The sequence below is a fragment of the Typopeltis vanoorti genome, chromosome 10 (genome assembly GCF_054136105.1).
Source record: "Typopeltis vanoorti isolate ZY-2024b chromosome 10, IOZ_Tvanoo_1.0, whole genome shotgun sequence".
Taxonomy (NCBI): Eukaryota; Metazoa; Arthropoda; class Arachnida; order Uropygi; family Thelyphonidae; genus Typopeltis; species Typopeltis vanoorti.
In genome coordinates, this window is record NC_143558.1 from 91,128,373 (window position 1) to 91,153,808 (window position 25,436).

General features: G+C 38.1%; 1 protein-coding gene across 3 annotated transcripts in view; it reads left to right on the forward strand.

The window, feature by feature from the left end:
• The window catches only part of Fancl (E3 ubiquitin-protein ligase Fancl), a 305,279-nt gene that overhangs the window by 237,930 nt on the left and 41,913 nt on the right, over positions 1-25,436 (forward strand). For all 3 annotated transcript variants that reach the window (XM_090399196.1, XM_090399198.1, XM_090399197.1), the window contains exon 11: positions 15,301-15,379. In XM_090399196.1, coding sequence (XP_090255322.1) covers positions 15,301-15,379 — 79 coding nt within the window. The remainder of the gene's footprint in view (positions 1-15,300; positions 15,380-25,436) is intronic.

Here is a 25,436-nt window from a genome sequence, read left to right on the forward strand (position 1 = left end):
CTGAACCCACATTCCACTAAATATGGGTTCAGCATGTTCACAAATCTTTTAACTATAAAAGGAAACTGACTGCAAATAGCTGATCGTGGCAATTTAAGAATGCTGCTGACAAATATAGAGCCAAATATCGATAAATTGGTAGCGGCACACCAGGCTCATCCTTCTCAGGATTGTTTTTAATATTACTGATTATTATTTGCTATTTTATGTGCAATTTTTACATATGTATAATTTATGTTTGTTTTCTTAATTTTAATAGTGTTATTAAATTTTCAGCTCCAACTTGTCCTATGTTTACGTACAATTTGTTTCTTTTGTTGATTTCAATAAATAGTTTTAAAATTTTAGTTCCAAGGTGTCTTATTTCCAAACTTCAAAAATCTCTACTAGATGCATTATAAAACACAAATTTGTTTCTGTATCTATATGTTTTTTCGCTTAAAACTTGAGAACTGATGATCCTATTTTCTTTTATATGTATCAGATAGAGCTGGTCAGGTATTAGAAAATAGTTTCCAGGGAGGGTGATGAATAAATTTTTTTTGGAAAAGGGGCTGTAATCCAAATAAGTTTGAGAACCACTGATCTAGAGTGATTGTTTTTATTTTCTAAGTGGTTCTGATCTCTTTGCAGAAATTATTTTTGTTTTCAGTATTTCATGAATGGCATGAATAGATATTCCTGTATTGCTGTATGCATTCTTGAAGTATTTCAGAAGTGATTTTATTTGGATCTTCTTTGATGCTGCCATCTTGTAGTGTAATTGCAGAGATGCAATTTGCTGCCTGGTGTTTTTTTTTTTTTTTTCAGAGAGAAAAATATTTTGTGACTTTACAACTGGGCTACTTGTATATAGAGGCTAATGACCACATCAATTGCCTTACTATCCAATAATGCAATCCTTCCAGAAATGTATAATGCTATGCATTGTTTGCTTACACTTGGAAATAGGATTAAACCAAGCATGTAATTTCCTGGCCTCTTTAATTTATAGTATAACCAGATGAAAAAAAATCTTTAGACATCTTTCTCTAATCCAGAGTATTTTAGTAATGACATGTAACACCTTTCGGATTTTGGCTACTTGTATATGGAAATATGACTTTTGCATTACTTCAATCTTGGTATCGCTTCTGGGTAGTGGCCTTTCCTGTAATGCATAGCATTATACATGTCTGTAAGGATATGTGCATTGCATTATGGGATACTAAAGCAATTGATGTGAAGTCATTAGCCTCTGTATACAAGTAGCCCAGTCGTGAAGTGACTTCACACACAAATTTTGTTTGCTTGGAAAAAGGATTAAACCAAGAATATAATTTCTTTGTCTCTTTAATTTTAATTATAAGACCTTAGAGTAAGATTAGTTTTTGTGTGCATGTGTACATACACACACACACACACACATATATATATATATATATATATATATATATATAATAAAGGCACACTGTCTAACAAATTTAAAGAAATCTAGTATTTGAGATCTTTATTAACCATCTTGAGACAACAGCAATTTTGGCTCCAGTTTAAGTTTATCTATCCTGTAATAATCATGAACCTCCATAGCTCAGTCAGTATAGACGAAGGCCTTTGGTCGGAAAGACCTGGGTTCAATTCCCATCAGTGATGTGAGGAACCTTTGTCTGGTATCTTTCGACTAAAGGTGAGTTAGCCAGTCTCATATGGAGGTGGGGGGGGGGATTTCACCTGGAAACTCGGGTTTTTTGTCCCCAGAACAGGCAAACTGGCCCCATGAACACACACTTCTACAGACATAGGACACCTCCAGGAATAAGGAGTAACCAACCTATTCCCTAGGATTTCAGTTCTGAATACCTACTTTGTAAAATGTGTAGGTCTGTGCATGAGCGTAAATTAGGATAGGATGATAATCACATGCAGATGAAAAGCTACTTGTGAACCATGCACATTATAGCATGCATCTAAAGAGCATGGAATACTGAAGGAGGTGTGTGGTGTCCTGAGTAAAATTCAAATACAGCCATGCAATAGGCAGATTTTGTATGCTGTATGGTGAGCACATGCAAATTGTTAACAGCATTTCAAATGAGAATGGTAGTTGAACATCATTTGGAGATGATGAAAGGTAAGCCTACAATAAAGTCCATAATACTGAATGATAAGCCAATATTCCTCGAGAATGCCAGTAACTTCATCTTGTCAGATCCTAGGGTATCTGTATTTGGAGATGCAAGTACAGAACTGAACCTGTTGGTAACACTATAATGCACATTATAGCATGCATCTAAAGAGCATGGAATACTGAAGGAGGTGTGTGGTGTCCTGAGTAAAATTCAAATACAGCCATGCAATAGGCAGATTTTGTATGCTGTGTGGTGAGCACATGCAAATTGTTAACAGCATTTCAAATGAGAATGGTAGTTGAACATCATTTGGAGATGATGAAAGGTAAGCCTACAATAAAGTCCATAATACTGAATGATAAGCCAATATTCCTCGAGAATGCCAGTAACTTCATCTTGTCAGATCCTAGGGTATCTGTATTCGGAGATGCAAGTACAGAACTGAACCTGTTGGTAACACTAAGAAGACTTCCAGATGATACGCTGGCAAATAATCCTGCTACTACTTATTCTGCCATGTTGTGCCAGGAGTATGAGTATAGCAACTTGTAGGGTGTGCTGTCAAGGTCATGCTTGGATTAGACACTCCTGTTTTTGGGGGTCATGTCCACAAACCCTTTGCTTGTACTCTAGATTTCCCAATATACCACCACCATGAAAGTTAGCATAACAAATTATAGTCACTCCAATTAAAATAAAAACTTCTATAAAAATCAGCAAAATTTCAAAAATGCAAAAGAAAACTTCTGCATCCATTTTACCAACATGTGATGTCTCAATAGTAATTTCAGTGGCATGCACCACTACCATCTGTAGCCGTCTGGTTAGCCAAGTGATTAATGTGCCCACTCTCCGACCATGAGGCTGTGGTAGGAGAGTGGGATACATTAACACCACTATGGGCATCAGTGTTAGTAATTATGTTTAAGTAGGAGATGAATTTCATCAGTCAGTGTGAGACTACCACCCTACTTATTGGAGGCTTGAAGTAGCTTGAAAAAGTTCCAATTTTGTCTCCAGAGCAGAATTTTCTGGACTATGTCAAAATAAGTAAAAAATAATAATAAAAATCATTAGCTCACCAGTGATACTGATGCACTATAGGTTGACAATTTTTTGTGGGTGGGGGAGATATTTCAAAAAAATATAGAAATTAAACGCAGTCTGTTATTCTTCACTGAACTCATCTTGCATCCTCTGCAACTATAGCTTACCTAAACTTTTTGCATTATATCATGAATGCAGCCTTCCATAAAAAAAAAGTAAGAACATATCCTTTTTTCAAGCCTGATATTCCATCCAAATATTTTCAGATCTGGTATCCCTTTTATATGATCTGCTTTGGTTTAAGATTTCTTTGCCTCATTTTATTGTATTCATTTGCTGCCTATCCTGTACCAACTCTGTAATTGTGATGACTATATTGACCTTAAATTTGCCAAGAATTATATTCTTGTGTAATCTTTATTCAAATATAAGCAAACAAAGTTTGTATGTGAAGTATTTTCATGACTAGGCTATGTGTATATATAGAGGATAATGACTTCACATCAATTTCCTTAGTATTCCATAATTCAAAGCACACATCCTTTTCAATGTGTATAATGCCAGGTCAGACACATTCCACTAGATTGGATGTTAGAGTAATTCCTAATGGATTCACAGAAGAAACATCAACTCAGTTGGATAATTTTTTGGAGACCAATGAAGAGAACTCACCAGAAATGCTTTGGGAAGGAGTCAAGGTGATAATACAGGATACAGCAAAGAAGTATCTTGAAGTATCGGCCCAATAAGAAGACCAAGAAACCCGTGGATATCAGATTCAACATGGGAACTAATCAAAAGGAGGTGACACAGGGACTGAAGAATATAAAAGATTACATAGAGAAGTCAGAAGAGCCATCAAGCAGGACAAGGAAAAGTTCTATACTAATAAATGTCAAGAGATGGAGTTCCAGATGAGGAGGCACAATTATAAAAGGAAGTTTTATTTAGTTCGTGACTTAAAGCACAAGTTTAAGCCCAAATTGAATGTCATCAAACACAGGAATGGAGCATTACTAGCAGAAGAGTTGGAAATCAAAAAACAGATGGAAAGGATACTGTGAGAAACTGTACAGCAGAGTGGATTAAAAAAATGTGGAGCCCTCTCACTAGGAAAATTTTGATTTGGAACTCCTCCACTTAGGCATGAAATTGAAAGAGCAGTTAAGCAGCTTAACAGCAATAAGGCCCCAGGTGCAGATGAAATCCCAGTAGAGTTAATTAAGGCCACAGGGGATGGAGGGATAAGAGTGTTTCATAGATTGATTACAATGATATGGGAGACAGGATCATGGCCTAGAGACTGGAAGAAGTTAGTTTTCATACAATTACATAAGAAAGGTGATATGAAGGCATGCAAGAACTATAGAACTATTAGTTTAATATTTCATGCAAGAAAAATTTTATTGAAGATCATGCTAAATAGGATTAAGGCAGAGATTCCCAAAGAACAAGCAGGTTTTAGGAAAGGTAAAAGCGCCAGAGATCAGATCTTTTGCCTTAGACAGACATAAAAATATAAAGAATTCACGCTCCCTCTGGTAATGTGTTTCTTAGACTATTCTAAAGCTTTTGACTGTATCGAGCATCTGAAACTGTGGGAAGTAATGAAAAGAATGGGTTTTCCTCAACACACTATCAGGTTGATAGCCAACTTGTACAGGAAGCAAGAAGCCGCGGAAAGAACAGGTGTTGGATTGACTGACTGGCTTCAAGTTGGATAAGGAGTTAGGCAAGGATATTTACTTTCTCCTCACTTGTTTAGTATATATGCAGAGGACATCATGCATGAAGCATTGGATGAGCTCAAGACAGGAATTAGGATAAGAGGTAGATTGATCAGTAATCTGAGGTATTCTAGCTTGCCTCCTTGTGGTGCACCCTCGGTTATGCATGCTAAAGAGCTAGAGCGATTGGCGGCCAGACCATTGTGCAATCTCCTTACCATACTTACACATGGAAACCCAAAACTTTCACAATGGTTCTTCTTCGAACCAGCTGATAAGGAATATTAGACATAATATCCATATCTTCAAGTTAAATGCTGAGGTATTAGCGCATCAAAATTCAATGTCTTTCTAAACTTCTACGAGAAAAAAATGTTGATCTACTTCTCATTCAAGAATCACATATCGAAACTGAAGATCAAGTTAAATCTAGAGCAATAATCCCTGGCTACGACATTCTCAGGATTACTTACAGTCGTCGCTACGGTAACATAACATATGTTCGAAATGGTATTGAGAATGCTGTGCTGATATCTTCTTCGACTGATGACGAAATCCATAGATCACTGTTAAAATAGCGGACATTACGATTGTGGATGTATATAAACCACCTGCAACTGTTTGGCCAAATGATGTTCTACAGACATACTCCCACCCAACGGTGTACTCTGGGGACTTCAACAGTCATCATACTTCTTGGAAATACGATCGGAATGATCAAAACTGGGAAATATTAGCTGAATGGGCAGATCAACACCGTCTTCACTTGGTTTTTGATGCCAAGGAAAAAGGCACCTTTAAATCAAGAGTCTGGAATAAGGAATATAACCCAGATTTGACATCCATCTCCACTGATAGTGAAAATCAGCCTCTACAGACTTTCAGACATATTCTTGAGGTTTTTCCAAATAGCCAGCACCGTCCCATCTTTATGGAATTAGGAGCCCAAATTCCAGTGATAACATCATTTCCTAGACCAAGATGGAATTTCCAAAAAGCCGACTGGGAAAACTTCACTGCGGATCTAGACACATGCCTTAGAAGAATTTCCCCCAACTTACAAAAACTATACACGGTTCACTGGAGTAGTTATAGCGGTGGCTAAAATACACATTCCTCGAGGCTACCGAAAAGAATACGTGCCTGAATGGACCAATGAAAGTGAATCATGTATCGGGAATTCTTTGAAAGTAAGATCCTGAGATAGGAGAAGAACTGCTCCATAGTCTCAACGCTGCTCATAGGGAAAAGTGGATTCAAATAACCGAAAACATAGATTTCAAAAACTCTAGTAGAAAAGCCTGGTCGCTACTTAAAAAGCTTGGTCCAAGCCCCTCTGTACCAAAGAAATCTCCTCTTGTCGATCCAAATCAGATATCTGCTCATATTGTTTCGCTTTCTAGAGCTCCGATAGATAAAGAACATACTAAAGAGGTAAAACGCAAACTGAAGACTATGAAGTCTGTAACTCAAAAGAATTAACAATTCTCTTTGCCTTTTTCATGGGAAAAAGGCAAAGATCCTTGGCGCTTCAAAATAGGGAAGGCTCCTGGATTTGACAATGTTCATAATGAATTCCTGACGCACTGTGGACCTTATGCAAGATCGTGGCTGGCTAAGTTCTTTGATGATATACTTGAAAGTGGCTGCGTTCCTAAAGAATTTAAAAGGACAAAAATCATTGCTGTGTTAAAACCAGGTAAGCCAGCAGACAGAACTGAAAGCTATCGCCCTTTTTAAGTGCAACCTACAAATTGTTGGAGACACTAATATTGAACAGGATCAGTGATAAAATTTTGGAACATGTTCCAATAGAACAATAGGGTTCGGAAGAGATTGCAGCTGCACAGATCAAGTTCTCAGCTTAACAACCTACATTGAAGCAGGATTTCAAAGATGCCTAAAGACTACTGCAGTCTTTATTGACTTAACAGCGGCTTATGATACTGTTTGGAGGAGGGACTCGTATATAAATTTCTTAAGGTCATCCCATGTAAAATATTGGGTCATCTCCTAAACAACTTACTGTGTGATCGATATTTCAGGGTAGTCACCAGAGGAAGCATCAGTAAACAGAGAGTGCTTAAGAATGGATTACCTCAGGGCCCAGTGCTCGCACCACTGCTTTTTAGCCTTTACATCACAGATATTCCTGAAACATCCAGCAGGAAGTTTGTTTATGCAGATGATCTAGCTTTGGCGATCAACGACAAGTCTATCAAAAGAACTGAAGAAATATTGACATATGATCTGTCCGCTTTATGGCAGTTCTATAAAAAATGGAGATTAACACCAGATTCTGGTAAAACCGAATGTTGTTGCTTTCACCTGAACAATAGTCGTGTAAATCAAAAACCAGAGATATATTTTGATGGGACATTAATTTCGTTTAATCCAACACCTAAATATCTGGGAATAACTCTGGATAGAACTCTGACATATAAACATATGATTAATATCGCTGCTAAAGTTCGTACCAGAAATAACATAGTTCAGAAGCTTTGTGGTACTATATGGGGCTCAAGTGCCACAACTCTGCGGTGCACTGCAATGGGACTAGCTTACAGTGCAGCAGAGTATGGTGCTCCTGTCTGGCTCAATAGTTACCATATCAATAAATTAGATACTCAACTTAACTTCACTCTGCGTTTAATAACAGGTTGCATTAGGAGTACACCCTTACAATGGCTCCCCATTTTGAGTCATATTGCTCCTCCGGAACTGCGATCACAGGAAGCCTTGCTTCGTGAATATAAAAGAATTTTAAATAACCAAAATCTCCCAATACATGAATTTATTCCAGATGCTTTATCCAATAGACTAAAATCCAGAAGACCTGCTATAAAAATCGCCCGTAATCTTCTTAACCAGAATGACAGTATGGTGAGTAGGTGGGATGTACTGTGGTCCCAAGCAGTATCACCTGAAGTTTGCAATCATATAAACATCTTCCAAAAACCATCTGGATTTGACCTACCCAGGAATATATGGACGACAGCTAACACGATTCGTACAGGCCCTGGTGTATGTGGAGACTTACTTTCAAAGTGGGGTAAGATACCAAATCCCCACTGTCTCTGTGGAGCCGAGACCCAAACCATTTACCATATAGTACAGGAATGCGAGCTGACAGCATATCCAAGTGACTTTTAGGATATCTTTGACCTATCCCAAGAGGTGATCAACTGGATTAAAAACCTAAATGTTAAAATATGACTAATCTTCTGTCTGATGCTTGTCATAAATTTCATATTTGTATTTGCCTGAATGTAGACTTTTTTTTAAATCATATATGTGTATCTTATCTATACTCATGTGTATTATATCTTATTGTCTTTTAACCATGTGTACAAGTCATACGATAAATAAATAAGTACTCCTTTGTAATGACATGGAAGAACTAGGACTAATTCTTGACAAAGTTAACAAGATCAGTAATAATAGAGGACTTCAACTCAATACTAGCAAGACAAAGATTATGGTTCTCAAAGGAAATAGACATGCAGGAGTATCAAAGAGACGGGAACTTATGTGGAATTATAATGCAGGTGATTATAGTAGTCTTAGACATCAACTTCGGGAAGTTTCATGGAGGGAGGAATTGGAAGGCCGGGATATCGTTATTGCATGGGAAATTGTGAAAGAATATTTGTTAGCAGCAATGGTAAGTTGTATACCACAAGTGAAGAAGAGGACACAATTTGGAGTAAAGTGGATGACAAACAATATTAAACAGGAATTGCATGTGAAAAAGAGGCTATGGAAGAGATATAGGGAGACAGGTGAAGAGAGGATGCGTGAAGAATATAAGACACAGGCCAGAAGAGTGACTAGTGTGGTAAGGAAAGCGAAACTGGAATATGAGAGGAGATTGGCCCTAAGATCCAAAGAAAATCCTAGGGAATTTTTTAGCTATGTGGCCAGTAGGAGGAGAAATGACTGTGGAAGAATGATATTGTGGGATAAAAATGGGAATAGAGTGACTGATGCAGAGGACATAGTGGAATTGTTCAATGACCACTTTATTGGAGTATTTCATCCTGGAGGAGTCAGTTTTAATGCTAGAGGGATAGGGCAGGTTCAAGGTTTAGAGGTACAGGAGGAGAGTGTGTTTCAGATACTGAGAACTCTGGATGTCAATAAAGCTTTGGGACTGGATGGTATTTCACCACGAGTTTTGAGAGAATGTGCTAGGGAACTGACAGTGCCTTTAACTTGGCTTTTCAATGAAAGTCTGGCTTCGGCAAAGGTGCCCAGGGAATGGAAGGAAGGTAAGATAGTGCCATTGCATAAGGGTGGTAACAGACTGGAAGTGTCTAATTATAGACCAGTCTGTGTGTCATCAGTAGTTGTTAAGATCTTGGAGAAAGTAGTGAGGGACCGTATACAGCACTGGGCAGATGAGGGTAATGTTATCTGTGAGAGTCAACATGGATTTGTGAAAGGGTGCTCTTGTTTTAGCAATATGCTAACCTTTTATAATAAAGTTACAAGAACATTAGATGAGGGAAAGGCATATACTGCAATTTTCTTAGACTTAGCAAAGGCATTTGACAGGGTGCCACATGATAAGCTGATATTTAAGTTGCAACACATAGGTCTGGATGTCAGATTGGTCAACTGGATACAGGATTGGCTGTCTGATAGGTATCAGAGAGTTGTGTACAGTGGAGCAGTTTCAAGGAGACAGAAGGTTACAAGTGGGGTCCCACAGGGCTCAGTACTAGGACCTATATTGTTTAACCTTTATATCAATGACATTGCCAGTGGATTGCAAGGGGATATTCAGTTGTTTGCGGATGATGCGAAGCTGGGAAGGATTATTAGTAATAGTGCAGATGTGGTAGCCCTACTAGAGGATTTGAATAAGCTAAATAGATGGGCAAATGAATGGGGGTGTCATTTTAATGCAGCAAAATGTAAGGTCTTGAGGTTTGGGAAACATCGATGGGATGCTGCACACTCTATGGGAGGAGTTATACTGGAGGAAGTTGGGGAGACAAGAGATCTGGGGTTGATGATTGATAGAAACCTGAAGTTTAGGGGACATATTGCAAAGGTGGTGAAGGTAACACAGAGGATTGCTGCAATTATGAGAAGGACACTGACCTGCAGAGATAAGAGGGTTATCATTCCGTTGTATAAGTCTCTGATCAGACCACACTCGGATTATTGTTCTCAGATTTGGTCCCCAGGATTTGAAGGGGATAAATTAACTGTGAAAAAGATACAAAGACAGATGACAAAGATGGTCTCAGGACTGTACAAGGATAGTTATGAGAATCGGCTGAGGGAATGTGGACTGCAGAGTTTGGCGGATAGAAGAAGGAGAGGTGATATGCTTGAGACTTTTAAACTGTTGAGAGGTGGTTACACGGTTGACACTGGAGAGTTCTTTCACTTGGAAGGAGTGATGACAAGAGGCCATCCCTGGAAGTTACGAAAGGAAACTGTGAGCAAGAGGGTGAGGAGTGGTTTCTTTGCATGGAGGGTGGTTGAGCCATAGAATGCATTGCCTGATAGAGTGGTGAGGGCGAGAACGGTCAATGAGTTTAAGGAGTGGTATGATAGACTTTGTGTTTCTTAGGGGGAACCTCCCCTCGATGAGTCTTGACAGACTTTGGAAGGACCTCCCACGGTGAGTCTTTTGACTCCATGGAGGCCTGAATAATAATGATAATAATAGTACAAACATTTCTAAATAACTTAGGGAATTGAAACAACGTAGATCCGAATATAAATTAAATTATATTTTAATAGATATTTCCGATATTTCGCCAATGTCACATTGCCATTTTCTAAAGGAACTTACAAAAAGGCAGGTGCACACAAGGCAATAACAATACAGTAACTGAGAATGAAGATTTGAAGCTATCGTTCTCCTAGAAGTCCTGATGGTGCCCTCTGGCGGGCTAAGTAGGTGTTCTTGGCCGTTGGGCTGAAGGTCTGCTGATGTATGCCTCCCAAATTTGGGGCAGTTGCATACAACCAAATTTGTTGAGGTTTGGAGAGTTTCTTAGGGCAGAGGCTGATTCCATAAATAATCTTTCGAATTTATATTTGCTCCGGTGTATAATTGTTGCTTTCTTCCACCGTATTCTGTGGCGAGTATCCAGAGCATGGTCTGCAAGACCAGAATGGCTATACTTGTAAAACCGGATGTAGTCCTTGTGTTCAGAAATTCTGATATTCGCTTTCCTGCCTGTTTGGCGAAAGTACGACAGTTTACAACTGCAAGGGACCTGGTATACACCATGTAGGTCTAGGGGAAGTGGTTGGTCTTTGGTAGAGCGGATAAGGGATGCCAAGTTTCTGTAAGGCCTGTAACAGGAGGTGAGGTCATGTTTTTTTAGAATTTTGGTAATTTTTTCTGAGGTGCCTCGGATGTAGGGAATGGTGATGGATTTAGAATAATCTTTTTGTGGACGGGGGAGGAGGGGGGGGCTGTGGTTTGTAGGTTTTAATATTTTTTTGGGGGGGGGTAGCCATTGGCTGAGAAAGTGTTGAGGATGTGATTTAGTTCAGTGTTAAGGGCTATGTCGTTAGAACAGATTAGTTTAGCCCTATTGTATAGTGTTTTTACCACTCAGTGGGTTTTCTGTAAACTGAGAAAACCAAAGTTCCATCAGGCTGGCGGGTGACTAGTGTGTCTAGGAAAGGGAGGCAGTTGTTTTCCTCTTTTTCCAGGGTGAACTTGATTCTGGCGTGTTGGTTGTTTAAGTGTATAAGGAAGGAGAGGAGTGTTTCAGAGCCATGTGGCCAAATAGCGAACACGTCATCAACGTAGCGAAGCCATATGGTTGGTTTTTGTGGGGCAGAGGCTAAGGCTTTTTCCTCAAAGGTCTCCATAAAGAAATTGGCCAAGGTTGGTGAGAGTGGTGAGCCCATGGCTGTCCCCTCTATTTGTTTGGTTTTCTCAGTTTACAGAAAACCCACCCATACAGGCAGATACATCCACCAACAATCCCCCCCCCCCCTCACAACAATATGGAGTGGTAAAAACACTATACAACAGGGCTAAACTAATCTGTTCTAACGACATAGCCCTTAACACTGAACTAAATCACATCCTCAACACTTTCTCAGCCAATGGCTACCCCCCAAAAAAATCCAAAAAATATTAAAACCTACAAACCACAGCCCCCCCTTCTCCCCCCTCCACATAAAGATTACTCTAAATCCATCACCATTCCCTACATCCGAGGCACCTCAGAAAAAATTACCAAAATTCTAAAAAAAACATGACCTCACCTCCTGTTACAGACCTTACAGAAACTTGGCATCCCTTATCCGCTCTACCAAAGACCAACCACTTCCCCTAGACCTACATGGTGTATACCAGGTCCCTTGCAGTTGTAAACTGTCGTACTTTCGCCAAACAGGCAGGAAAGCGAATATCAGAATTTCTGAACACAAGGACTACATCCGGTTTTACAAGTATAGCCATTCTGGTCTTGCAGACCATGCTCTAGATACTCGCCACAGAATACGGTGGAAGAAAGCAACAATTATACACCGGAGCAAATATAAATTCGAAAGATTATTTATGGAATCAGCCTCTGCCCTAAGAAACTCTCCAAACCTCAACAAATTTGGTTGTATGCGACTGCCCCAAATTTGGGAGGCATACATCAGCAGACCTTCAGCCCAATGGCCAAGAACGCCTACTTAGCCCGCCAGAGGGCACCATCAGGACTTCTAGGAGAACGATAGCTTCAAATCTTCATTCTCAGTTACTGTATTGTTATTGCCTTGTGTGCACCTGCCTTTTTGTAAGTTCCTTTAGAAAATGGCAATGTGACATTGGCGAAATATCGGAAATATCTATTAAAATATAATTTAATTTATATTCGGATCTACGTTGTTTCAATTCCCTAAGTTATTTAGAAATGTATAACCAACGTATAAGCCTGTCTACGAGAATAGTACAAACAGGGAATCTCTTGAGAAATAAGTATACCTTAACCATGCTACTGGCCAAGACGTCTATAGACGTCAAGATTATCATGGATGCGAAGTGCATATTAAATTGTAATACCATTGATATTACATTGAAATATATGATGGATACGAAGCGTATGAGGATGCCTATTTAATCCATAATGGCCGGTAAGGTGGTTAATGGAGAAAGAATTGAAGTCAGCAAGTTTGAGTACCTGGGATCATTATTAATATGAAGAATTGCTGTTCATAAGATGTCAGAAGAAGGTTAGGGATGGCTTAAACAAGTCAGAGACTTGTCTAAAATCTGGAAGGGTAGATGTGAAACTTGGAACCTAAAGAAGTCAGATTAGAAACAGATATTTGCTTTTGAGATGAGATATTCTCAACAGCCTTCTGTAAGGCTGTTGAGGATATCATATACTGAAAATCATACAAATGAATGGGTGTTAGAAAAGATCAATAGAACTTTAAGGCTCCTTAAGAGTATTGACAGAAGAAAGTTAAAATATTTTGAACACATTGAAAGGATGGAAGGTGGGACTTCTGAGAACAGTAATAGAAGGTAAAGTTCCTGGAAAAAGAGGAAGGGATAGACCATCAATTAGATGGATGGTGTGACTAATCCTTCATCCAAGTGTAAGCAAACAAAGTTTGTGTATGAAGCATCTTCACAACTGCCAACTTGTATATAGTTAATCATAAGGTGAACCTTTTTGCTACTTATATATGGGAAATATGATGTCTGCATTAATTCAACCTTGGTATCTCTTCTGGGTCTAGCTTCCACTGATAAGACCTCAATAAAGATCAAAAGCAGTCTAGATAGTGACCTTTCCCATAATGCATAGCACTCTACCTATATGTTCACTGGGCATCTACAGATGCTGTATGGTCACTCTGATGCTCGGTGATGTGCCACACCAGCAGTCCCGTTGTTTGCTTTCCTGAAGATAGAGAGTTAAAATCTCCAGGAAAACAAACAACAGGACTGCTGGTGTGGCACATCACCGAGCATCAGAGTGACCATACAGCATGTAAATGTCCAGTGAACATATAGATAGAGTGCTATGCATTATGGGAAAGGTCACTATCTAGACTGCTTTTGATCTTTATTGAGGTCTTATCAGTGGAAGCCAGACCCAGAAGAGATACCAAGGTTGAATTAATGCAGACATCATATTTCCCATATATAAGTAGCAAAAAGGTTCACCTTATGATTAACTATATACAAGTTGGCAGTTGTGAAGATGCTTCATACACAAACTTTGTTTGCTTACACTTGGATGAAGGACTAAATTAATTTCTTGCAGGTTTAATTAAATTGAATCCAAGTGAAACGACGTTATGTAACTCTCTCTGATCCAGAGTATTTCACTAATAAGGTGATATACCTTTTCCCAACTTGTATATGGGAAATATTTGACTTCTGCATTAATTCAACCGTAGTATCTGATCTCTGTGCCTGGCTCCCTTTGATGACACTTTAATAATGTTTGGCTTTGGGCATGATTCCAGGGAGCAGAGCAGTTTTGCTTGGTAGCAGGTTTCTGCCTGTCACTGAGTAGAGCTACTAAGAGTTTGTGTTTAGGAGTGATGCTTTGAGTTACTGAGTGAGGTTTGGAGAGAAATACTCCCACACCTTAACAGTACTTCAATAAAGGTTGAAACTGCTCTGTGAAGGTAAGGATCTTGATGTTAAGGATGCCTAAATCAGTGGTCCAATGGTAAAACAGAAGCCAGAGGAATTAGCTGAGAAGCTGGATCATGATGATTTTTAAATAGGATTACATTGAAGGACAGGCCATTCTCTGTTGATATTAACAATGAGGGAAATTTAAATATGTACATATTTTTGCTGTTATAATTAATTTAAATAAATAATGTTTTTTATATATTTTACATTAGATTTCACATAATTGGGACAGAGGCTTAATTCTGGTCCCGATGTGTCCCAATTAACCGAAATAGATTGTGCACGTACACAAAAAGTCTTTCTACAACACATAAAACACTTCATGCTTTCATGGAAGGAAATTCATGGAATGTAATTATACCACTTGTCCCAAGAATTTTGATAAGATTGACATATACCAAGATACATAGAATGTGGACCACAGAGCAATAGGTGCCTTTAAATTGGAGCATGTCTCATGCTTTCTACCTGACTGCATTTTCCCTACAGTGAATTTTGGAAATTGCACTATAATAATGTATAATAATGTAGAATTGGTTATGGTAATATTGATTGTGTCCACTAGTCATTGTGCATAGAATAAGTAGAATATCAGAAATGAGTAGAGACACATTTTTAAATGTGTGTGTGTCCATATAAATATACACACACACACACAAAATAGCACACTATTATGTATATACAATGCATATACTGTTTTAAATTTATGATTTAGGCAAATATGTAATTATAAATTTCTTTTATTTCAGTTTAAATTATTTTCTGTTTTTTGGAATTTTAGGAATGAAACAATTTCACCCATGCAAAATTTGAAAAACATTTTGAGTATAGACTTTCCATCTCGATCAGCCATTGTGAAGGTAAGATGAATTGCTATTTAATAATAGTCATCTTTTACTTCACTTCCTTAGACTAACTGAACTATCTGGATAAAAAAGATACTACTGCTTGAAAAAAAAAATAATAGTATTACTCTTGTTGGGAATTTGTAACAGAAACAAGAAATATTGTAGAAGGGTTTAAGTTACAAAAAGCATCTTATAGGAGTGATAATGTACTATAATGGTAGATAAAATATGATAGTCAGTGGTTGGGGGGGGGGGGTTATGGCTTGGTAAAATGTAGATTACACCTTGTAATTTATTTACTTTTTATAACAGAGTGATGCTAATTTGAATGAAGAGAGTGACTATATCATACTGCTAGTTTTGTAAAAGGCATTTGACAGAATTGCATGGAATTCTGTTACACAAATTGGAATAAATAGAGATTTATAAGAAGCTGGTGATATGGAAGGTGCTAATGGACTGATAGCGAAGAGAGTAGTGTGTGGACAAGCAAAATCCAGGAGACAGCAAGTGACTAGCAGTATGTCACAGGCTCTATGCTTGGACGACAACTGCTGAATTTGTACATGATATAGGAAATGATTAGAAGGGGGAGATATTCAGTTGTTTATTGATGATGAAAAATTAGGTGATGTAATAGTTAATCACTGTGTAGAGAGCTTAAAGGATGATCTAGATTGACTAACAGTATATGCAAAAGATAACGGGAAGCCAGTTTAATGTGGAAAAATGTCAAGTTATGCATATTGGGAGAAAAGACTACAAGCTGGTGTAGTACATTGATGAAACTAGGGATATTGGGGATGTCAGTGTATAAGGAGTTGAAGATCAAAGAACATATTTCAAAGTGGCATAAGATTACTTGGTTATTGAAGAAGATGTTAACAAGCAGAGATAAGGAAGTTATCATTCCTCTTTATAAGGCCTCGATACAGCTACAGATTACTGTGCACACGTTTAGTAACATAGGTTTCCTGGTGGAGAGGATCAGGAGGTGAGTAACCAACATGGTGAGTGGTTTGTGGAATATGTTGTTGCAGAAGTTGATAGGTGGAAAACGTGGGATATTATAGAAACATTTAGGCTACTAAAAGGATTTTATAGAAGTGATACAGAGAAAATTTTTCAGCATTTGTTTAGAAAAGGCAGAATAAGGGATCATTCCTGAAAACTGAGTAAGAATGCAGTTAGCAGTGGTGTGAGGACTGCATTTTTCACTTGGAGAGAGTGGTGAATAAGTAGAATGGGTTGCCAGTGTCTATTGTGAGGGGTTTTTCAGTCAAGGAGAATTATAATAGATTTTATGTAGATGGTGCTGTTCTCTTGTAATGAGTCTTCAGACTCAGTTGATGTTCTTCTGCATTAATTATAACTATAAATATGGATGTCTATGAATGTCATTGGGCAGATGAATTTGATAGCCCAGGAGGAGACCACTGCACTGCTTACTGGAAAAACTTTCATGTTGGTCATCAGATTTCTGGATTATCGGGGGGGGGGACCTGCAGAAAAAATAATAATAAAAATTGTAAAAAAAAAAAAAATCCTTAATCCATTCACAGTATTAATGTTCTATAGGTTTTTGAAATCTCTAGTGGGGGAAATTACATATATAAAATAAAATCAATGAAACTGTCAGTCAGAATTATTTTTTTAATATTAAAAAATAAATTACAAAAATATTTTTTGATATTGTTATGCAGCTCTTTAAGCTTATCAAATGTCTTAAATGCATCTCAGAGTATAATATGTTTATCGTGTCTCCATTATACAAGATGAATAAATTTATTATATGTAATTAAATTTATAATTAAAAGATCTGTAACTGACATTCGCCCATTGAAGATACATGAGAACATTTTTCTTTAATCAATTAATTCTAAATTATAGTAAAAGACCGTATCATCATCATCATGCGTATCAAGGATTTAGGCGTAGCATGGCCTGTTCCGGTCTTGGAAGTCATCGTTTATGAGGACGTCCTGGTTTTCTTTTTCCTAATGGCTTGTACTTTAAGGCTTGTTTTGCTAATCTTTCTGTTTTCATTCTTTGAACGTGTTCCAACCATTTATGTTTATATTTTTTAATTTTTTCTATTACTGGTTCTTGGTTTAATTCTTTCATATCTTTGCTTCTTTTGTGATCAAATAGGGTATACTTTGCAGTTTTTCTCATAAACTTCATTTCTGCTGTTATTAATCTTTAAAGTTGAACGTTTATTTTTCACTTGGTTAGACTATAATAAATTTAGTTTAATCCTTTATCCAAGTGTGAGCAAACAAAGTTTGGACCTGAAAATATCTTCAGGACTGAATATGGTGTTGTACTACCTTACTGAGGTAAGGTAGTACAACAGAGGTGGAGTAAGGCCCAGAGGTGGAGATACCAGGCTTCTGCCTGGTATCTCCACCTCTGGGCCTTCCTCCACCTCTCCCCACCTCTGGGCCTGACTCCAATAGCAAGGTCATCTTTACCTATAGGAGTTGCCAAAAGGTGTGCCACCTTTTTTTATTAAATTACTCTGGATTTAGAGAAAGATGTTGAAAGTTTATTTTTCACTTGGTTAGACTATAATAAATTTAGTTTAATCCTTTATCCAAGTGTGAGCAAACAAAGTTTGTGCCTGAAAATATCTTCAGGACTGAATATGGTGTTGTACTACCTTACCCCAGTAAGGTAGTACAACACCAAGCACCTTTTGGCAACTCCTATACGTAAAGATGACCTCGCTATTGCTTCTGCCTGGTATCTCCACCTCTGGGTCTGGCTCCCACTGAAGAGACCTCAGTAAAGGTCGAAACTAGTCTGGGTAGTAGCCAATCCCTTAATGCATAACATTATACATATCCACAAGGAGATGTGTTTTGCATTATGGGAGATACTGGGATAGGAGTGTTGTTAGCTTGGTCCACATTTGCTACGAGTTTCCTGGTGTTGTACTACCTTACTGGGGTAAGGTAGTACAACACCATATTCAGTCCTGAAGATATTTTCAGGCGCAAACTTTGTTTGCTCACACTTGGATAAAGGATTAAACTAAATTTATTATAGTTATTAATCCTTGTTTGTCTTTTTGTTTTATTTTCCAGATTTCGCTTCCATACATTAACACGTTCGCTGCCATGCTACTTCGGCGTAGTAGCCTGACAGCGAACGTGTGACTCTTCTTGGCACCAAGCCAACTGAGGTTCTCGTATCTGTGATCGGAGTAAATATTGACCATGTATTGCTCTGTATAATGTTCCATTCACCCCGTATAATTGAAGTAATTTATAAAGCTTTTCTATTGGGTACTTTGTTCTATGCCTTTTCCAGATCTACAAAATTGAAGTACAGATCCTTGTCATATTCCAACAATTAATCAACTGTTTCTCTTAAATTCTTGTGTAGAGGCTTAAGTGCTGTGAGGACATTATGTTGGAGGTTTAATGGATTTTTTACAACACTCAGAAAGAATTAAATTAGAATTTAATACTCCTATATTTCGTCCTAGTCACCAGGACATCTACGGGGATTACAAAAACAATTAATATAACATGCACACAAAAACTTACAATACTAAGCCCAACCACGTGGGTGACACTAAAGTCCTATCTAGGTGGAGTGCCCTCTAAGGGCAGTAAGGTGGCCTGGAATGTAAGGTGGGACCTCTGGTGATGAGTGTTTCCCAAATCTTCGGAAGCTTAATGCAACCGTATTTGTTAAGATTTGGTTGGTTTCTGAGAGCTGCTGCTGCTTCTAAGAAAAGTCTCTCTTTCTTGAATTTGCTGTGGTGGAGCATGGTGGTTTTCTTCCATGATACTCTGTGGGTGGTGTCCAAAACATGGTCAGCCAAGCCTGAATGGCCATAGTTGTGTTTAACGATGTACGACTTGTGTTCCTCCAGGTGGATGGATGCTGATCTGCCTGTCTGTCCAAAGTATGCAAGCTTACAGGAACAGGGTACTTTGTAAACTCCAGGCAGAGAGAGAGGGGGGAGCTGATCTTTCGTAGAACGGATAAGGGTAGCAAGTTTGCAGTGGGGCTTATATGCTGTGTGTAGGTTATACTTTTTTAGTATCTTGGCTATTTTTTCCGAAGTGCCTCGGATGTAGGGTATGGTGATGGCATTTTTAAATTCTTGTTGACGAGAGGGACATGGAATGGGGGAGGAATTGATTATTTTTTTGATACTGTGTTCACTGTAGCCATTGGAGAGGAAAGTTCTGTGTATGTGGTTAAGCTCAGTGGTGAGGGCGGTTCCACTGGAACAAAGATTGTGGGCTCTCTTGATAAGGGTTTTAAAGATGCCATATTGTTGTGAGGGGTGGTGGTGGGAGAGTTTGTGAATGTATCTGCCTGTGTGTGTGTGGGTTTTCTGTATACAGTGAAGGCAAGTGTATCATTGGGCAGGCGCGTGACTAAGGTGTCCAGGAAGGGTAAACAATTGTTCTTTTCCTTTTCCATAGTAAACTGGATTCTTGGATGTAGGCTATTGAGATGACCGAGGAAGGAGTCTAACGTGTCTGGGCCATGAGGCCAAATGGAGAACACATCATCTACATACCTTAGCCAGATAGAAGGTTTGAGTGGGGCTGAGTCTACGGCTCGTTTTTCGAAATCTTCCATATAGAAATTGGCAAGGGTGAGAGGGGAGAACCCATGGCGGTTCCTTCTATCTGCTTGTAGATTTTGTTATTCCAAGAGAAATACCCAGAGTTGATGGCAAAGGAAAAGAGATCTAAGATGTCAGAGGGGAAAACGTTTTCTAAGAGAGATAAAGTGTCAGTTAAGGGAATATTGGTAAACAAAGAGGAGATATCAAAGCTTACCAATATGTCTGTATTGTTCAAGGTTAAATTTTCTGTGAGGGCTTTAAAGTGGGTCGAGTTTTTTATATAGGAAGCTGAATTTCCGGTGAGGGGGGACAGAGAGTTGGCCAGCTGTTTAGACAGTCTGTAACAAGGTGCATTGGTGGCATCTACTATAGGTCTGAGTGGGGAATTGGGTTTGTGGATTTTTGGTAAACCGTATATTCGGGGGGGACGGGAGCGGAAAGGTTTAAGTTTTTTCGTGACGTCAGGGGGCCAGGAGGTTACTTTTTTAAGTAAGATTTTTAATTTCTTAACTTGTGTTTTTGTGGGGTCGTGTTCTAGCGGGATGTAGGTAGCGCGATCGCGGAGGATAGTGTTCATTTTATGATTGTATTCGCTGGTATTAAGAACAACTGTGGCATTACCCTTATCCGCTCTGGTGATGACGATACTTTTTTCTTTGCGTAATTTCTGGAGAGCCGTGCGTTGGGCATAAGATAAGTTACTTTTTGGAGGCGAAGAGTGAGTGAGGATGTTGGCTACGTCGAGTCTGATGTTGTTGGCTACCTCCGACGGTAAGCGACCGATCCCCCGTTCGACGTTAACCATTACATCGAGCACCAGCACTTCTTTCGGGGCGACGGGAAAATTACGGCCGAGGCCAAGGGCGCTGATGGCATCCTCGTTGAGCCTTTTGGAAGAGAGGTTAATTACTGTCTGGAGCGGTTGAATTTGTGGTTGTGGTTTGTCTTTAACCAGGTTGCTGTATTTCTTGACGTGTTTGTTTTTTATTTTTTGAAATTCTCTCTGTGCGGAAGTTTCCGAAATGTCAGAGAGAATCGACCAAAGTTCAGGGTTAAGAACAGTGGAGAGCTCTGTATGTAGGGAGCCAATGGCGGCGTTCGTCACTGCGAGGGCGGCACGAGTAGAGGCGATTTGCTTGCGTAGTAATGCTAGGCTGGCACGTTTATATATACGGAGTGCTTTTTTGGAATGGAAATTGGTCTTCATTTTAACGCATTTCGGTATCACTCTTGTATCCTGACATCTTTTTAAAAAGGCCAGCCTATTTAGTTGTCTAGATAGTCGTAGTTTTGACTTACCGTATTGCTTGGATTTACGTGCTAAATCTTCTCCATGGATGATTAGAATTCTTGTGTAGAGGCTTAAGTGCTGTGAGGACATTATGTTGGAGGTTTAATGGATTTTTTACAACACTCAGAAAGAATTAAATTAGAATTTAATACTCCTATATTTCGTCCTAGTCACTAGGACATCTACGGGGATTACAAAAACAATTAATGTAACATGCACACAAAAACTTACAATACTAAGCCCAACCACGTGGGTGACACTAAAGTCCTATCTAGGTGGAGCACCCTCTAAGGGCGGTAAGGTGGGACCTCTGGTGATGAGTGTTTCCCAAATCTTCGGAAGCTTAATGCAACACGTGGTTGTTGCATTAAGCTTCCGACATGACACACATTATGTCAGCTTCCTGTTCTAATTGACACTCAAAAATTTCCTCCACTTCTTCTTTAGAAAAAAACCTTCTGTGGGAGACCATAGGCACAAATAAGTTTCATTGTCCAGTTCCACTTTTGAAGCTTGCCTACATGACTCTACTAACTGAAACTGCCTTCCAATCAAGAAATCTCTACTCCTTTCTTTCCGTGATCATTATTGCCTGAAAATAACATTCTATACTTATTATTTACTAAGGTCTTCTTTGTCTCAGTAATTCCAATTATGTCCACATGGTACTTTTCCAATTCTTCTGCAAGTTCAAATTCTTTTAGATTTCTTTCTTTCTTCATGTAGCTTCCTCAGTGAGAGGGTTCAACACCATGTCCTTCCAGTTCTCTCTCTGTTGGTGGCTTTTCTTTTTGTTTCTGCATAGCCATGTGATCCTGTCCATGATCTTATCTTCAATCCGTGTCCTTCGTTTTTTTGCCTCTTGATCCTTTTCCCATAATTTTTCCTTCTAAAACTGTTAGTATCCTCTGTCCTGCTGAACTTCTCAGTACATGTCCTGCATCTTTTCTGGATCATTTCCTGTAATAAAGATCTCCGTGTTCTCATTCTCTGTAGGACATCTGTATTTGTCATATGTTCTGTCCAACAGGGATTTTCAGAACTCTCATATAGCACCACATTTCAAAGGCCATTATCTGTTGCCTTACTCTCTTCTTGAATATCCAGGTCTCACTTCCATATGTGAAAATTAGCCACACTAATGTTCTTATCATTCTTTTCTCTGTCTCGATTCTCACAGAACTTCTGAGCAGATCTTTATTTTTCCAGAATGCATCTTTAGCTATGGCTGTTCTTATTTTTATTTCTTTACTTGCTTTCCATCTGCAGTAGTAGGTGCCTAAATATTTGTATTCTGTTGTATGTTCAATTTTCATATTGTTTATGAATATTTCTGGCTCGGATCTGCTTTCTTTTGAGATTTTCATAAATTTGGTCATTTTTGCATTTATATCTAATCCAAATTCTTTACCCTCTTCAATTAGTAGCTGCAGTAATTTGATTAATTTGTTTCTGTTTTCTGCTATTAGAATGATATTATCAGCATATCTAAGATTGTTGTATTTTATACCATTGATACTAATTCCTATTTTTTGTTTTTCAATCTTTTTCATCACTGTCTCACTATAGATATTAAATAGATTTGGTGAAAGGATACAACCTTGTCTAACTCCTTTTTATTTTCACTACAGAAGTCTCATTGTTAAACAGCTGCATTTTCTGTTTGTTGTAAATCATTTTTATAATCTTAAGTACATGAACTTCTATGTCTAATTTATCTAATATATTGAACATTTTATTATGTTTTACCCGGTCAAAAGCCTTCTGAAAGTCTATGAAGCATATGTAAATGTTCTTATTTCTTTCGAGTGATCTTTCTATTAATATTTTTAGTTCCAGGATAGCATTAATGGTTCCCATTCCTCTTCGGAAGCCTTTCTGTTGTTCACTCAATTCACTGCTTATGGCTCTTTCAGTTTGCTTGTTAACAAAATTTGCTGGTTAAAATAATTTTAGATGCATGGGATAGTAGGCTCACAGTTCTGTAATCCTCACAATTTTGTGCATTATGTTTCTTTGGAATTGGTATGCAGATAGATGTTGTAAAAACTTCAGGTAATTGTATTGTTTTATAGATGTCCTGAATGGATTCCACTAAATAGTTATTATTGCCATTCAAAGCTTTCAGCAGCTCAGCCAGAATATTATCACATCCAGGGGATTTATTATTAGGAAGATTCTTGATTGCTTGTTCTACCTCCTTTCTTGTGGGTAGAGTGGTATCTGTTGTTACATTTAACTTAAGGTGTCGTGAATCATCTAACATGTTACCATTATCATCATCATAGAGGTCTGATAAGTACTCCACCCATCTTCCATTTATCTTTTCCCTTATCAATGAGTATGTTTCCATCTTTGTCCTTGATGTTATTAGACTGTGTATGTTTTGCTTTTCCATTAAGTTCTTTCACTTTCAGGAATGCTTCTCTGGTTTTGTTCCTATTTTGTAATTCTTCTATCTCAGTGCACTGCCTATTTATCCAGTTTTCTTTCGGTCTTTTACATAACTGTTTGATTCTTTTATCCAGAGTTTTATTATTATTATTATTTGACATCTCCAGGTAGTCCAAAGACTCATCGAGGGAGAGTGTGCCAACAGCATCGAACGATTGGTCCCTTCAAACTACTAACAGCGCTCAAATTAACTGAGCCATTAGTAGCAGAGGCTCTACCAATCGACCAGCGTTTGTGATGCAACAAATATTGATTCATCCACCTCAAGCCTACAGAATGATCTCCAGGATGTGCAAAAGGAGGTAAGGGGGGGGAAGAAAAAGTCTGCATTCACTCGCAAACCTTTCTTCTTCATTTGCTCCTCTTTTCCATGTTCTTCTTTCATCAATAAGGTTTCCTCTTGAGTTATTCATGGTTTTTTTTCTTTCTTTCTTCTTGTTTATTGATGTGGTTTTTAACAGATGTTATGATAACTGCTTGTAGTCTATTCCACTGAGAGGGTTCAATTTCGTTTTGCAATTGTGCAGACAGCAGTTCTGAAATATTTTCATTGAATTTTGATTAATACTTTTCTTTTCTATTAATACTCCTAATATTGATGGTTCCTATCTTCAGTTCTTCTGATGTTGGGTTTATTCTTCTAGATTTTGAGTTGGAGCTTGTTCCAGTAGTTGATATTTCACTGTTTGCTCTGGTTCCCTGATGAAAACATTGGGGCCTTGTTTAATGAGGTGACGCCCCAGCCGGCATGAAATCTGATCATGTTGTACCATCATACATGTTTGTGGTTTAATCCAATAGAGAGTACAGTTTGGTCAGCTAAGTCCCAAATTTTCATCCCATCCTCATTTGTTCACTACCCAGTACATACCTATTAACTGGGCACACTGCGTGAAGGTGAAGATTGGACATTACGTCAAAAGTTCCAGTTAGTTCTCCACATTCCTGAAAGGCAATGTGGAGGTCTCCTCCCAGTTGATGAAATATAAAAAATAAAATTATGCTTCATTTTCTCAAGTACCAGAGAATGAAATTCTAATGTTCGCCATGACCACTTCACAAGTCTTAAGATTTACTGTTATACAGTTTTAAAAAACTTTTAAAAAAGTAGTTAAAAATAGTTCATGTTAAAAATGGAATAGACCCAATAATTTTAAACAGTTACTGCATGTAATTGAAATAACTAATGGATAAGAGATAGTTTGTAGCAAGGTGTTTTGTTCATTATCTTAGTAAAGTTTGAAACTGATCTGAGCAGTGACCCTTCCTACGATGCATGACACGTATAATACACACTTCTGAAAGAAAGTTGGATATGCTTTTTTAAGGTATTAGAGCAATTTGATGTGAAGTGTTCTGTTTCTGTATAGGAGTAGCCTATCATAATGTAACTTGTCATCAAATTCCTGACATGTACCCTTAAGGGATATACAAAATATTATTATGATAGTAATACATGAAAAGTTACATCATTACTAACTGCCTATCGACTAACTTGGAATAAATCTGTTATATGACAAGATTCCACTATTATCAGTTCTTATATTTTTGTCATCTAAGGCAAATTTGTATCAATAGATCTTTTTCCTTACAGCCTGGCAAAGAAGACTTGCTTTCCTATCCCATTCTGTTTAAGTGACCATCACATGATATTTGCTCTGTTGACACATTCCTGAATGCTAACAATATCAGGTTCTTTCCTAATATCCACATTTTAAATATGATAT